A 15,990-nucleotide genomic window follows, 5' to 3' on the forward strand; every position below is an offset into this window, starting at 1 on the left:
ATCTCCTGAAAAAGTCAGTGAAGTCTTGCTGAGCTCATAGCAGTCTGTTTTAATCTTAGAATCTCTTTTTAAAAAAGAAGTCTTTCTGATCTGCATTTCAGTCTGCTCTGGCACATTTCTTTACCTGCTCTGAGTGTCATGTACCAATTAACTAAATGTGAATATTGTCTTTTTAAACTACCAAAAAAAAAAAAAAAATCTGTGCAGCTGCAGCTAAATTATCTGTCTTGGAGTGTATTTGCTCTTTGCAGAGGGAGAGACCTGACATCATGTGAACAATGGCCATAGGTCAGCTGTCCCAACAAGCACCTGCATGCATTGTCCTGTTATGTCACACGTGATGCCTCTGCTGCTAGTGACTGCTGTGTGGCCCAGAATGAGGTCCAGCTGTGTGGCCCAGAATGAGGTCCAGCTGTGTGGCCCAGAATGAGGTCCAGCTGGCCAGGCATGGCTGCTTGTTCCTCCTGAGCCACAGAAACCTTGTCAGCCAGAAATACCCACAGGGGTGGGGCTCTGGGAGCATTGGAAGGGTCTAGTCTGGTACAGGAAGATGATCAAATGTGTCTCATTCTTTGTGAGCATGGTGTGTACTAACCGTGGTATGTTGGTGAAATGACTTTGGGAGGTGTTAAATCTGGAAAACGCTCTCTAACTTTGGTGCCTGATCTCCTTGAGTATCTGGCTTTGATGTACCTGCAGAATGTGATAATTATAGGAAGTAAAAAGAGTGAACAATCTAATGTACATGGTGATCTTCAGCTCTTGCCTACAGGTCTGTAGTTACCTAGCCTTGCTGGGTTTGATTATCCTTCCCATAGAAACTTTTTTTTTTTTTTTTGTAGGTGATATTTTCATATCAAATGTTTGTGTCTGCTGAGTATATGAAATGCCCTCACCTGTGGGAATTACTGGTATAAGAAATAAGCATTACCCATTTTAAACACTTGTGAAGCCATGGCAAAACATTTGCAACTCAGCTGAAAAATGCATCGTTTGTGGGTTTTGGTATCTTTTCTCTTTGTCTTTACTGAAGTGTTTTGAGCAATACATCTTGAATTTGTGTAGTATCATTTTAACAAGATGCCCATCCCAGAAATTTATGGGCTGAAATAGCAGGAAGGAGCAGAAATTACAATAGAATTGACTTGAGAGGTGTCAATAAGAACATTGTAGGCCAAGCTGCATTCATCTTGTGGGAACAAATAACTCCCTGAGTTAAGGGAGTTAAGTCTGAACCAAAATACTTTTTTCATCTATGTCTAAAATATATGCCTTACTTTGAGTGAAAGAACATACACAACGAGAACCATACAAGTTTTAAATGAAAGTAGCAGGAAAAGTTTATCATGAAAATCCCTACCTGTTATCTTCCATAGGTTTATCAGGAGCAGGCAAAAATGTAGAAGCAGGAGAATGTAAAGCTCTCTGAACCACGGCCTCCCTCTCCCTGCCTGCCCTCTACACTTTGCAGGGCTTAAGCTGGAGTGTGGTTTAGGAATTACCAAGGAAGAATGTTATAATTCCACATGAAAAGTATTATTAAGGAGGTCCCTTATAATGCAGAAATGGAGGGGGAGCGCATGTGTGTGAAGAGAGTGTGTGAGAAGGAATTTTAGATAATCCCTTGTATAAAAATGATGTGACATACATATTCTAGACAATACAACATATGTGCTTTAAGAGCAGTGGAAGACAGCAGAGAAAAGCCCCTTCCTTTGTGATTTGTAAATGGAAAAACCAAAGTTGCTGAAAACTTTGCCATCATTATTTGCAACAAGCAATAGGATGTTGACTATTATTAAGCAAACTATTTTAAAGGGGTGTGGGCAGTATGCCTTGACTCTAGGCCAGTCATTCAGCTGGGGGTCACATAAGCACAGTCTGCACAGTGAGACAGAAGTGAATCCAGCATACTTCCATCACCTGGGATTAAGATGCTTTTCTCATCTGCTGTACACTTGTCAAAATCAGTGTAATAAAAAAGTCTGAGGAGGATTTTTTTTTTCCTCTCAGACTGACTGACTATCCACTGACTCCGATGCGTACTGACAAACGAGAGACCCAGTCTTCTCCAAGGCATGCAGATAAAAAACACCTGAAGTGCAGTCTCATCTTTTTCTTGCATGTGCAATGAGGGCCTGGAAGGAGCCCACTGCAGGAGCACCGATGGGATATGACTATGTACATGTTCAGAAAATCAGAGCCAGAATATGCTCTGTTGGTTTGAACAAACAGGTTCAAGTGTTCATTTGCAGAAGAGCGGCGCCTTGCAGGAATTAATGAGCCTCCTGGGATATCACAGGCCTCTACAAAAGTGTGCAAGACTTTAGCATGTCTGACACTAATCAGTTATAACTCTGTATCCCACAGGATGGGCTGACCCCCCTCCACTGTGGAGCAAGAAGTGGCCATGAACAGGTTGTAGAAATGCTGCTGGATCGTGGTGCCCCTATTCTTTCCAAAACCAAGGTAACTGATCCTCTTTCTTTCTGGGATAATCCTTGTACCTTTTTTTTTCTTTTTCCTAATGTAGTTCTCTATGTCTCATATATTTAAGGGTTTGGCAGAAACTTTCCTATTTCTTAGTTATTTAAAGTAACTGTGTGGGAGCTCTCCAAAGTGAATGCCGTATGTAGAGCACGTCTGCATATGTAAAATGTGTTAAATCCAGATATACAAGAAAAGATTTCTGTGCCAACCAAAAAGGCTTGTGTGGTAACCCTATCCCTCAGAATTTCAGGAGCTGAAGATCTCTGTGTCTATCCTGGGATAAATACACGGTGATTACAATAAATCTTCTGCTTGTACCGATTTACCCTAAGGCTAGAGAAGAGACAAGAGATAAAAATAGAGCAATGTCCCTTTGCAGAGACAGCTCATATTTCCTAAGGACTTAGCCTGATTATCAGATTCTCTCCTTTCTGTCTCTCTACAGTTTATCATGCAAAATTCTTCCTGATAATTTCAAATCACCTGTGCCAGGGTGCACAGATTGCTTTAATCCCAAAGGCTGGCATTAGAGGAAGCACTTGCCAGAACTCTCCTGGCAGTGGTCTCTGCTGTGCTGCTACTGCTGATTTCAAATCTCAGAGCAGCAGCCTGCTTTGCACCACTGCAATCCATGGCTTCCCCATTCAGGGATGACATTTGGGCTGTGCAGTTTGTTGAGGTTCTTTCCAAAGATAACCTTCCACTACATGTTTTTTTTTTCCTTAGCCTGTAACCGATGTGTTTCAGCAACATTTCTGTTCCGTTGTTATTTCTTTTCTCTCTCTGTCATCCTGTCCTATTCTGTCTCAGCACCCTTCTATATTCTGCTTTTCTCCTCCCTCCTTTTTTTCCCCCTTTACTGGCTTATATTTAGCATTTGTTTGGGGAGGTTGGCAGCAGCTTTCCTCTGCTCAGTGAGTCACTGGCAAGGGCTGTCATGGGCAATCTGACAGACAGTTTTCACCCATCCTCTGCGTGTGGAATTTCCATGGGCTCCCACAGCCCTAGCTTGCGAACTCCATGAGCAGGGGAGAGCCACAAGGGGCTGTCTAGGAGCCCTTTGGGCCACGTCTGCCACTCTTGGAGCCTAGAGCTCATACTCCAGGCAGAAAGGCTCTTCCACCCTTTTGGAAAGCTCATTTTATCACTTAAAGGAAAAAAAAAAAGCAAACCCAAACCACCACCAAAACAAAACCATGAAACCCCCAACCAAACAAAAAACTCCACAACAACAAAGCAAACCAAAGGACATCCACATAAACATACACCCTATTTCCTCCATTTCCACCATTGTAAATGAAAACCTCTCCTAAGGAATGACATTTCTGTGTTGAGTGGACGTTGTATTTTCAGGTGTTAGCCCTAAACTTAAGCTGCTGTTCAAGGACTGTAGGTTTTGAATTTGTGGCTCTTCCTCAGCAGACTCATCCAGCCTAGCCCAGAGTTCACTAGACAAAATCAGGCAGATTACATGGGATAGTGGGTTAGAAATGGCCTAAGGCTGAGAGACAGACTGGATGTTGATCTGCAGAGGCTTATATAAACAACTTCTGCATAATAAGAGCCTCCTCTGGAAGAGGAAAAGCTGTTATGTGTTTAAAAGTGAACTGAAGAAAGTGCAGAGCTTCCTGCATTTCCTTCTGATTTGTTAATTTTACCAGTTTCAGAAGGTAAGCTAGGAAGTAGCTGTACCTCTGAATGGCATAAATGAATTCATTCATTTGGCACTACACTGCAGTACTGTCCTCTGCAAAAATAAGTGGCTCCATTCTCTTCAAATTAAGTCATATATTATTGGAAATAGGACACATCTTTGAAAGAATTTGAACTTCACAAAGTTTTCTCATGTTATATAAAAATCTTTCAGAATAATAACCAGGCTGCAGTTTGATAGCTATTTCCTGCTAGAGATGGTTTAGTGTAGTGCTGACCCTTTTTTGCACTGGAAGAACCTTAGATTTATTTTCAGGGAAGGCAGTGACCTAATGGACTATATGGGCTTTTCTACAGGCAAAATGAAAAGGGAATTCTAGTCCTGAACATGCCAATGATTTTGGATGTAATTTCTTACATCCCTGTCAATAAATGTCCATCTTTTTTAAATTACTGGTTTTCCAGACTTCTTTGGCTCTCTTTGTCTTTTTTCTTTTTCTTCTTTCTCGCCCTAAAGTTAACGGCACACAGCTTCAAGATAAGCTCAGAAATTTTATGTCTGTCTAGTGAGACAGTTGATACTTTGTTTCATCTCTATGGTCCTGTTTTGTTCTGAGTTTTTTTTTATTTGGTTGTTTTAAGGTATGGTGTGACCTTATGGTACTTAATGGTCAATATCTTTGATTAATCTCAACTTCTTTCCCTTTTAATATCTTCTTGGCAATCTTTAAAAAAACAGTAATGTAAGAGTATTTATAAAGTGGTTCCATCCTAAAGTACCACATCACTTCTTAGGGTCATTGTTGGGTTGTCTCTCACAAGAACAGCGTGGGCCTGGAGAACACTCTTACATGTAATATTTTTATTTTGACTGTGGCATTGGCTTGTGCAAGGTTACAGAGTATCATCAACTGCAACAGAACTAAGCCTGGTTTAGAGTATAACAAAAGACAATTTTCCAATTTTATTTTTGTCTTTTTTATCTTCTTTAGCATCCAGTCTTTAGCATTCACTTTTCTGCATGAGGTCTGGCTAGCTGCTGCACTTCTCTTGTCCATGACAGATTTTTATCAAGTATTTTGCTCATTTTTCAATTTGGCTCTGTTTCTTCCTTTCTTTTCCATCCATGTCAGTCTTTTTGGTACAAGTCTCTCTTATGATGGAGTCTCATATCAACTTCTCAATCTCTTACTCCATTAATAAGCATGGTTTATTGGCTGTTACTGTGAAGAATGACACTTTTCACCAGAAGGATCTTTCTTATAAAAATGGAGCAGGATGGTGTTTAAAGTTTCATGATCTTTTTACTCTCACCTATAGAGCATCATCAGTTATAACCTGTTACCAGGAGGACTTGGTGACCAAGGGAAATAAATCTTTTTTTGTTCTGCTGTTAACTACACTAGAAGACAGTGAAAGCATTTAAAATGCCTCGCTAGTATCAGGCTTCCATGCAGATAATTGCTGTAGTAGCCTTTGGGAATGGGAGAGAGGCTTATCCAAGCCAACATAAATCACGAGTGAGATGCCCATGAGATAATCTTACTTGAAAGATGGTACTGTGTCCGAGAGTGTCTGTGTCTCAGCACTGCGAGCAAACTGCTCTGCAGCTCTGACAGGATGCGCCTGTTTGCTTTCACCATCCTGCTTCCATCTCGATTTAAAGTATTGTTCCACCGCGTATTTCCACCTTTCTTTTGAGTTCTGGCTGTTATTGGAAGGGTCTGTTGCAGAGCCCGAGGTCTCGGCTGGTTTAGCCTCGCTCCTTTGCCTTTGCTGGCTGCGGTCACATGAGGGCACTGCGTCTGTGAGCAAAGGTTTGTGTTTCCCGATGCAGACACAGTGTACTGGCAGTCACTTACAGCTTATAAACTATTGTGTGCTGCTACAAGAATAGATTCTGCGCTCAAAACTAATTTTGGCATCAGAAGAATCGAGTAAAAAGAAGCCCCTACAGCTGGAAGGAGGAGCTATGTACCACTGCTAACAAAGGCTCTTTCATTTTGTTGTATATTTTCAATCTTTCCCCATGAAATAGTGTCAGTCCTTGCAGTTTTTGAGAATTTTCTCTCATGGTTTTATTCTGGAAATATAATATATTTTGGCAGCTTGTTCACTGTTTCAAACATGGCAAGACACCATTCACTGGTGCGTGAGTCTCTCTCAGGTGTTTCCCTGGTGGAACAGCTTTACCACTGCGGCTGGTAGGTCACAGCATGGAGGTTTTATTCTGAGATTTTTAGCCCAGTTGAAACTTCTGGTGTTCTACCAATGTGGACTGGGAAGAGTGGTCTCCAGAGCTGGATAAAGTGGTGTAAGCATGTGTACAACCCAAATTCAGGAAAGCACGAGTGGAGGGATGAAGGAAGGCTGTAGAGTTCACAGAGTGATGTTCTGACCTGTGCTGTCATGCCTGGTTTATACAGGCCGTGTTTAAAATGGTGAGTTTAACTCAGAAACCAGCAAATTCCCTGGCTGGGGTGTTAAGTCACAAAGTGCTGTTCCTCATGTAACTCATGTAAATTGAGCAGCTTGTCTGAGGCATGCTGGTGGAAGGAAGCTTCATTTAGAGCATGGCTGGTATGGTATGATAGTTTTTCAGTGTGGGGCTGCCTACAAACTCTAACCAAACAAGCTTCAAATTCTGGAGTAAGAACCCCCATCCTTACACTGAACATGTTAAGTTTATTTTGGGTCCTCTCTGGGCTTGTAAAATTTTTCAAACAACAAACACTCCGGGAACAACGCGGAGGAGTTTCCCTTCTCTGAGCATCCTCTAACCCACCCGTGCTGGGTCTTTCTGTTGGCAGAATGGTTTGTCTCCGTTGCACATGGCAACGCAAGGGGATCATCTAAACTGTGTTCAGCTCCTGATTCAGCACAACGTGCCTGTGGACGACGTCACCAATGACTACCTGACTGCGCTGCATGTTGCCGCCCACTGTGGCCACTACAAAGTCGCCAAGGTTCTCTTGGACAAGAAAGCTAATCCTAATGCCAAAGCACTGGTGAGTACACAGCAGGGCGCTGTTCACAGCCAAACATTCCTGCAAAGTTGTGCTGGGACTTCCTGGGAGTTGTTTTCTGCCAGCTGATGGCCGACAGAGAGGATGTGCTGATACTGCCGCAGCCCAAGAACAAATGCTCCAGGTTCAAAGTGTTAACAATGTACCCTGCAATCAGAGAAGACCTTTGCTTGCAGACAGCCAGCAGTGATTTATGAATTTCTAGTGTAACTAGAGCACTTTTGCCTCCTGATGGGTTTTTATGATTATGAGTAGATGAAACAGCTGCAGACATAACTGCTGTGGTTTTTGGTATGGAGAGAATCCTTATTTCCAAGTGTTCGAACACAGAAAATAATCAGTGGCATTTAAAACTGGGGGAGTTTTTATAAGTTCTCAGTGATGTGAAACAGTGAAAGGTAGGAATGAGTTACATAATGAGTATTTGTGGTATTCTATGTCAATGGAGTCACATACCTTTCTACTTTAGAAACAACTTCAGCAGCAAAATACATTAGTGCAGTTAAACTGCATACAAACAGAAAACATTAATGCCTTTTGTTCAAATTGCAATCTCAGTCCATTCTATTTAAAATGTCTCTTTGATTTGTTCTTCAAGAACTGTTCCAAACAAATTTACATTCTGACATGAATTGGGTTGGTTGGTTTCACAGCCTAATACTAACTCGTTCAACTCCTGAGATGTTGTGTGAGCTCCTGAAACCCTCATGAACCAGGTGGGATTGACTCTCTTGAAGGCAGCACAGGCTCCACAGATTTTCTGCTCTCAGCCCCTGTGCTTCTTGTGGCAGACCAACCTGTATTCAGGTGTCTGTGGTCAAGCTATTACAATATATAAAGCACACCTGAGCTCACCCTGGACATGGTCCGCTGCCAAGGAGAGGGGTGAACAGACACTGGAACAGACAGTGACATGGACCTCACGTCATGAAAACATACAATATTCTTTACTATATGGCAGGTAAAAAAGGATAATTTTGATCAGATCTGAGGGACCAGCTCTGCCAGTTGTTTTCAGAATGTTCTGCAAAGGCTCTTCTGTACCGAGCAGCATCAGCGTTCAGTGCTCTGATGTTGCTGTACCAGTTGTGGGTGTTCTGGACAGCCTATTTTCCTGCTTTACTTTTTTTTCTGTGGTATCATCCCACACTGAATAAGATTATAGTTCTAATGGTTACCCCACTGCACACATCTTTTTTAAAGGAAGGGGTGAAATACTTCTAGTTGCAGTAAACTGACAGGGAATGAATGGGAAAAAAAAAACAAACAAACAAAACAAGTAGTAAAAATAGTTTAGAAGATGTAAATTCCAGGGCCTGTAAAATGTAAAGTGCTTTTTTTACCAGCAGTTCTAAAAGGTTGAAAGAAAACCAACCAGAAAAACCCACCTCAAATTCCCCAAAAACTCCAGCAGAAAACCCTAGCCAGGTAAAAGTGAATATGGTAAGCAAAAAAGAAGGGTATGATAGTTTTGCATGAATTGAGATTCTTCTAAATAAATTAATTATTGGAGTGGAAAATATATTTCATAATTAGAACTGGATATATGAAATATATCTTCATCTTCTTATAATTTTTTACTTTCTATTACATGAAAAATGTAGTAATGCCAAAATAGATTTGGGAGTTTGTTCATTTAAAATGGAAAAATCTATTTTGTGAATTCCATACCCCGTTCTATTTTTTAACTACATGAGGGCATCAAAAAGTGTGTTCTTTCTCATTTCCAGAATGGTTTCACACCTCTTCACATTGCCTGCAAGAAGAACAGAATAAAAGTAATGGAACTTCTTCTAAAGCACGGTGCATCAATTCAAGCTGTAACTGAGGTAAGAAATGGTCTTTCCATGTCTGTCTTTGCTTTTCTTACAAAGTTCATTGCCTCTGTATTGATTGATATTTCAGTATTTCTGAAAGAGTGTGGACCAATTAAGTCAACAATTACTTTCTACTGGGTATTATGAAATCATAAAACTGAACAATAAAGTCAGTTGCCCTAATGAATCACAAACAACTGATATATGTTGGGATTACAGTGAGAATAACAAGTGAAATGTAACAAAAATAACTTCCTAAAATCTACCATTTCTGCCAATTGTCTTTCTGTAATTTAAGGCCTTAAGGATGAAATTTGCTCTGTTACAGACATCGAGGTGAAGACTTTGCTTCACTCAAGTCCTGTTTTAAAAGGTGGTTTAATTCAGACCTTTTTTTGGCTTTCCAAAAAGAAGTTCTATGCTGTCACTTCAGTCAGCATGAGATAGTCTGCACCCAGGTCTTGGAACAATTCTGAGATTGATTAAGAACCTATGGGAATTTTTATCTCCTGTATGTGTATTGTACCAAGTTAGCAGGGGAGCAAAGATCACATATAGGAGTGTGTGGCCACTGTGGAATGGGCCATGTTGGAAAATGACAGGGAGCTCCATGGATTAAACAAGGTGCCATGGGGAATAGTTCATCTCCACAAAATGGAATTTGATTTAGTGTGTGGGGGGTTGTTCTAACTATTCAGCAGCAAACCATACAGATGCCTTCCTGGCTTGTTTGAGGGAGAAGAGTCTTCCCTGGCTACAGTTCATGTAGCTCCAGACTAGAATTTAAAAACTCTTAAAAGCATTTACTCAATTGTTTGAAACAGGTAAAAGAATTAACACACTCAGCGAGTTATTCTGCCTTCCTGCTCACGTTTCTGTTCTGCGTGAGAAAGGAAGATAAGCGCTTTCCTCACTTCTACCCTCTGGGACTTGTATATATCTTTGGGGAAGCTGCCGAAATCATGGGGATTTCCAGAGATCTCCTGAGCTTTCTCCTGCTCTTGGTAGTAAAAGGCCCTTCTGAAGCCTCTGGCTGACTGCTGGTACAGCTGTGCAGAAGCAGCTGTGAGGAGGCTTTAGGGTGATTCTACGTGGGGAAATATTATCTACTGATTGGATTTTCAAAGCAAAATCCTTGAGGTCATGCCCTGCTGAATGACTGCTCCCTTTTTTCCCTTCTCCTTCTCTCTTCCTTTCTTTCTCTCCAGTTTGGCTTCCCTATCCTGTGTAAGGGCAGTGGTGTAGATTCATGATGGTGATCTTTTTTACACAAGCTGAATGTTTCAGAAAGCCTTGCCTTTGTACCAGGAATGCTTCTATTATTTTTTTTTTTCATGTTCCAACACAATATTTAGCAAATGCCTGATCTTACTCTTGCTAGCTATGGTTGATTTTGTTGAGGAACTACTGAATTCCTAGAACATCTATATATTTGCTCATGAACCACACTCATGGGTGTTCCCAGTCCTGTGTGCCCTTTCATTTAAGCACATGTATATGGTTTTAAGAAGATACAACCCTCTCAGAAGAGCAAGCAGCTGGGTTTACTTGCTTTAGAAAAATTTATGTTTTCCTCTTGGCATTCTTGTACAGGTATGTGGAAATAAGCATTTTAATGGAACTTTGTTCTGTTTTTCAGTCGGGCCTAACTCCAATCCATGTTGCTGCCTTCATGGGACATGTAAATATTGTATCACAGCTAATGCATCATGGAGCATCCCCCAACACTACCAATGTGGTGAGTCACAGTTTCCTTTCAGCAAGGCAGGACTGGGAATGAATGTGTGACAGTATCTGGGAGCAGGACTGGGATCAAGTGCCTAATTCTGCTGTCCACCCCCACCTCCATAGCACCTGTGGCTCGTGCTGGAGTCATGGCAAAGTGCAGCCTGCTGACCTCTACCTGGGAGATGCTTGGCAGGTTGAGGATATCTCCAAAGGGGCTGACCCTAAGCAGGCTCTAGTCTCTTGATTTTCTGAAGTAAATAATGAGAACATACTGTAGCTTCTCAGATGTGATTTTTGAGATCTGTGCTTGACTGTTGAGCACTGTTTTCCCAAGACCCCGGGGGTCTGCCATTTAGGGAAAATTCAACAGATTGCAGCAGATTGTGGGGACATATTGCCTGTGTCCATCCAGCACGCTCCTCTGCTGGCTGTGCTGCGTGCCCCAAGGCTCCTGGGCCATGTGTAAAAACTGAACTTGCTCTTTGATGGGTGTTTGAAAGTTGGGAAGCGGAAGAGAAGCAGAAGTATGTTGGTCCTCTTTAACAGTTTGGCCTCCTTTTCACTTTCCATGCACAGGTGCAGCCAGAAGACAATATTTTGTAAAAGTCTTCACCTGCTAATTCTATTCAATTATGTAAAAATGCAACATCTTTTGTTAGTTAGCAGCTGTTTGTACCTAAAGACACATTGATACCCAAAACCATAGAAACCACTTTTCCTCCTGAATTGTCCTGGTTTCCTTGGATTTGTCTTTTATTGAGTCCATGAAACCTCAGATGAATGTATTCAGTAATGATTTTTTTTTTCCTTCTTGTTCAGTCACCTCTGTGCTTGTCAGATAACAAATTATAGTAGGGGCATAAGGCATTACAGAAGTAAAGACAAATATTTGTGTGCCTGAATGTACAAAATTTGAAATACATTTTTTACTACATTCAGGATATAATTTTTAACATTGCTAATAAAATGATAGCAATATAAAAATTGCACAGTCTCTTTTCAGAAAAAAAATAATGACAAAGGCACTACTGAGTTGGGAAACTGACCCTGCAATAAATTGCTTTGCAGCACACAGTGTCAGGTCAAATATTGATTTAATCTTACATCTTACAGACAGCTACAGCAGAGTTTTCCTAGAGGAGATCATTCTGAGCTGGGCCGCCGGTATTTCTGTTTATGAAACACGGTGGTGTTTGCTCTCCCTGCAGTGTGTCTTTAATGCTGTTCTGTTTTTGCTGCTGCTTGCAGAGAGGAGAGACAGCGCTGCACATGGCAGCCAGAGCTGGCCAGACTGAGGTCGTCCGGTACCTGGTGCAAAACGGAGCCCAGGTGGAGGCCAAAGCCAAGGTGAGGAGCTGGCCCAGGTGGAACAAACCTGGATGATCCCTGCTGGGCAAAGCAAGGACTCACATTCATCTTGGGTGTGCCCTTCAGGAAGAGGAGGAGGTGAAGCCAAGCCTTGGTGATGCACACTGGTGTTTTGTTATGCACCCTCTTGCTGTAGCCATGAGTGATCTGTGAGAGACAAAGCAGAAGAGGTCAGGTTGATATCATCCCCGTTTTTCATAGAAATTATCATGTGTTTGAAGAGTTTTGTTTTGAAATGGGATTTGAGGAGGGAGAGGAGTTCCTCAAATCTGCTTTTATTTCAGCAGAACTGGAAACCCTCGGCTTCTGGTGTCCCCTGTCATGTCCCTAAAGTGACAGCCTCTCTGTGTGTAAAAATGGTTAGACTTCTAAAGAGCACCACCTAAAGGAAGGAGGCACAGGGAGGGGATGTAGCAGAGGGCTGGAAAGAAGGAACAGATCCCATAGAAACAATTGCAGTTGAGGTAAAAGAAATGGTCAAGAGGTATGAAGGAACATGCAAAATTATGGAAATCAAAGAGTTCCAGGAAACAGGCAGGGCAAGGAGATAAATGGCTGCAATAAATAGCAGTCTTAATAGGTAAACTCAGGAAATATTTTCCCCCAAATGGTCATAAAATGGATGTAACCTAAAAACAGCCAAACTAGTTTTCATTGTGAAATTATCTGTGAATTGGGTCACAAGTAAGTTTGCTGTTAAGATTATCTACTTATAAGGAACTCTGACTAAATATTTCTAGCTGATACACTTTATATCTGCAAGGAGCCTGACAATAGAACTGATTCATGTGGTTTGTAAATCTCCAAAGACAATCTTGAAGTGAACAGCTCGTGCTCAGAAGCAGTCATGCAAATATTTTCTGAGTAAATTCACAGAATGATTTAATTTGTGCAAACTGTCATTGCCTGTGATCAGTTTGTTATCATAAATAACAACTAAATGCAAGCAGTAGATTATACACCAGTGCTAACATCAGCTGTGACAAATTTGTGGGAAACAGGCACAAACTGGAATCATTTAAGAACCACAAAGATGCTCCCCCAGTCAGAGAACTGCCCTGCAGCATTTATATCCTGGCATGATCCCATCCTAAATCCAGAGGTGTAAAGTCACTCTTGTATGATGGGCATGGGCAGAAGTCTCCCTTGTAGAGAACAGCCAAGAATTGCAGGAAAGTTCTCAAAAGGTAGGAAATTCAACAGGGGAAAATGGGGAGAGAAAGATGCTTGTTGTATCACTGTTGTGATAATGTACTTAATCCAAAGATTGTACAGCAGAGAAGGGGGAGGACAAAAATACAAAACCAAATTATGAAGAGGTGAGAAATTACCTCTTAAACGCTCAGAACAAGGTCTCAACACCCTAATATTTTCAGTGAAGGAAAAGAAATAGACCATGAGATTCATGGCAGGGAAGCAACATACTTAAAGCTATTCAGATTATTGTCCTCTGAATGAGAAGTAGAACGTAACAAATAATTTCTACACCATGTTCTATCATCAGTTACATTTATGGAAAATTTAACTGCAAAATACCAAACAATCATTCACCAGTTAGAAAAGCACAAAAAAATTATGATATTTTATGCAAGTTTCCAGGCAATAATTGATTAAGCTATTAAGTGTTGCTGTGAAATATAAAAGAGATCAAGATGTGAGGAACAGAATTATGCACTAGCTTTGTTTTAAGAAAGGTCTGCAAAGCAAAGTGAGGCAAATCCAGATAAGGAAGAAAATGGATCAATTTATATAGCTTTTATGGATTATGTCACTGTCTGGAATATTTTGTGATGCACTAACAAAGAGCAAGGTATCTTTATGATGTGACACAGAGAAAGCCAGTGTGCAACATTCCCCTACCTAAGACCTCAGCAGAATTAATGCTAGTGTGAAATTTTTAAAAGTGAGAGAATGTGGGCAAATATCTCATGTCCCATGTGAGGGGCAGTTTTCTCATGCAGGCCTGTGTTGTTCCCTCTGTGTTTAGGATGACCAAACACCGCTGCACATTTCTGCCCGCCTGGGGAAGGCAGACATTGTGCAGCAGCTGCTGCAGCAGGGAGCGTCTCCCAATGCAGCCACCACATCAGGCTACACGCCCCTGCACCTTTCTGCTCGGGAAGGGCACGAAGACGTAGCTTCTGTTCTTTTGGATCATGGTGCATCTCTGTCTATCATCACCAAGGTGAGCCAGCTGCAGGAGCGGCGGAATCGTAGAGCACACCTGCAGCAAGGGCTGCTTGTGAATTTAATGCTGCAGGAGTCGTATGAATGTACAGTGTAAGTGTGAGCTACGTTTATTAAAAGGGTACAAAGCTTCGGGCTTGTACCTCAGGCCTTGATGTTTAACACATCCCAGTGACCAGACATGCATTTTCTTGGAATGGAAGGAATGCAGGGCAGAAATTCCGGGCGGGTGTTGATAGGCTTGCCCTTGGGTCTTTGGTAGTGTGAAAAAAGGAACAGACTCATCCCTTGTTTAAAGTAGATAGTGCTTTCCCTTGCAAGGGAAGGGCCTCCAGACCCCACGGGGCAGTTGGGAATCTGCAGACTTGCTGCCTGTTCTCAGGACTATGTAAGGGAGTGGATGGAAGCAGCTGCATCCTTGCAGATCAGAGACAAACCTTGTTTGCCCTGAGAAAGGGTACCCAGGGCTGCTATATTCCTGCTTTCTCTTACAGAAAGGATTTACTCCACTACATGTGGCTGCAAAGTACGGGAAAATTGAGGTAGCCAACCTCCTGCTTCAGAAGAATGCATCTCCTGATGCTTCTGGAAAGGTAGGACAGAAGAAACCACTGCCACTTGCTCAGCAAATATCTCAAACCAGATCATAATTTATTAATGTCCTCCTACTTACTTGCCATCACACTAGTATCCACAGCCTGGGTTTAACTGGAATTGGTTTCATGTGGTATTCCAGTCCCTGCTGGGGCTGCCAAGAGCCAGCAAACTCTTGACAAAGTGACTTTTATTGTCATTAATTGTCAACAAAGTGATGTGCTCTGCGTTCACATCCAGGGGAATGGAGACAAACCATTCCCCTGTGGTCCTACGCAGACTATTTACAGTCCTTATCAGAGTATTTGGGTAGCTGGCTCTGCTTCCCCAGCTCTCATGATGGGGGGGGAGGAGCAAAGGCCAATAGGACCTAAAGCTTTCTAAACCAGCCCAGCTTGGATTTTTACGGATCCAAGGGGCAGTTTACTTATGCACTGCAGTAAAAGGAAAACATTGCGAAGGGTGTGACTTCCTTACCCTGGGGGCAGCACAAATTTGTGCTTCTCCGTTCATGTTCCCTGGGAAAAGTGAATGGGGCTTTCACAGCTCGGGAGGGATTTCCAAATTTGTTTTATTTTTTGATTCTAAAAGTTCCCAAAGACTCTGGATACAGGAATGAGTAACAAATGTGTTTTTTCACCTTATCTACTGGAATTTTCCAAACTCCTGAGTTTCCCCTGGAGAGGGTCTGTAACAGCACTTGTTTGTTCTGCATGTGTTTTTAGAGCGGTTTAACACCACTGCATGTAGCTGCACACTACGATAATCAAAAAGTGGCCCTCCTCCTGTTGGACCAGGGAGCTTCACCTCATGCCTCTGCCAAGGTACAAGTACTGGCCACACTGGGGGAGCAATACCCAGGCTTTTTATGTCACTTTGTTCCCTGTTACCTTTATACCCCTGTTCTCTCTAGGCTGTGTATGTTTGCAGTTACAGGAGGCTCAGTGACCTTGTTTGTTAATGTCTCACATCCACATAAAGCTGCTAAGAATAATCCTGTAGGTGAATAAAACAGCAATAAAAAAAAAAAAAGCAAATAAGGATGCAGAAACACTTTAAATGACCAGTTTCAGTCTCAGGAAATACTGAGCCTTGCTTTCATTTGTCCAGCCCCTTCAGTAGCTTCT

The 15,990-nt window shown here is 41.9% G+C and overlaps 1 protein-coding gene across 45 annotated transcripts in view; it reads left to right on the top strand.

Annotated features, from left to right (window-relative positions):
• Window positions 1-15,990, top strand: part of ANK3 (ankyrin 3) — a 339,367-nt gene that overhangs the window by 226,959 nt on the left and 96,418 nt on the right. For 43 of the 45 annotated variants that reach the window (XM_038140068.1, XM_038140063.1, XM_038140067.1 and 40 more), the window contains 8 exons: window positions 2,371-2,469; window positions 6,954-7,151; window positions 8,900-8,998; window positions 10,626-10,724; window positions 11,963-12,061; window positions 14,070-14,267; window positions 14,764-14,862; window positions 15,589-15,687. In XM_038140068.1, the coding sequence (XP_037995996.1) occupies window positions 2,371-2,469; window positions 6,954-7,151; window positions 8,900-8,998; window positions 10,626-10,724; window positions 11,963-12,061; window positions 14,070-14,267; window positions 14,764-14,862; window positions 15,589-15,687 (990 nt within the window). The remainder of the gene's footprint in view (window positions 1-2,370; window positions 2,470-6,953; window positions 7,152-8,899; window positions 8,999-10,625; window positions 10,725-11,962; window positions 12,062-14,069; window positions 14,268-14,763; window positions 14,863-15,588; window positions 15,688-15,990) is intronic. The other 2 variants (XM_038140081.1, XM_038140083.1) reach the window with 1 other exon arrangement.

This window comes from Motacilla alba, chromosome 6 (genome assembly GCF_015832195.1).
Source record: "Motacilla alba alba isolate MOTALB_02 chromosome 6, Motacilla_alba_V1.0_pri, whole genome shotgun sequence".
Taxonomy (NCBI): Eukaryota; Metazoa; Chordata; class Aves; order Passeriformes; family Motacillidae; genus Motacilla; species Motacilla alba.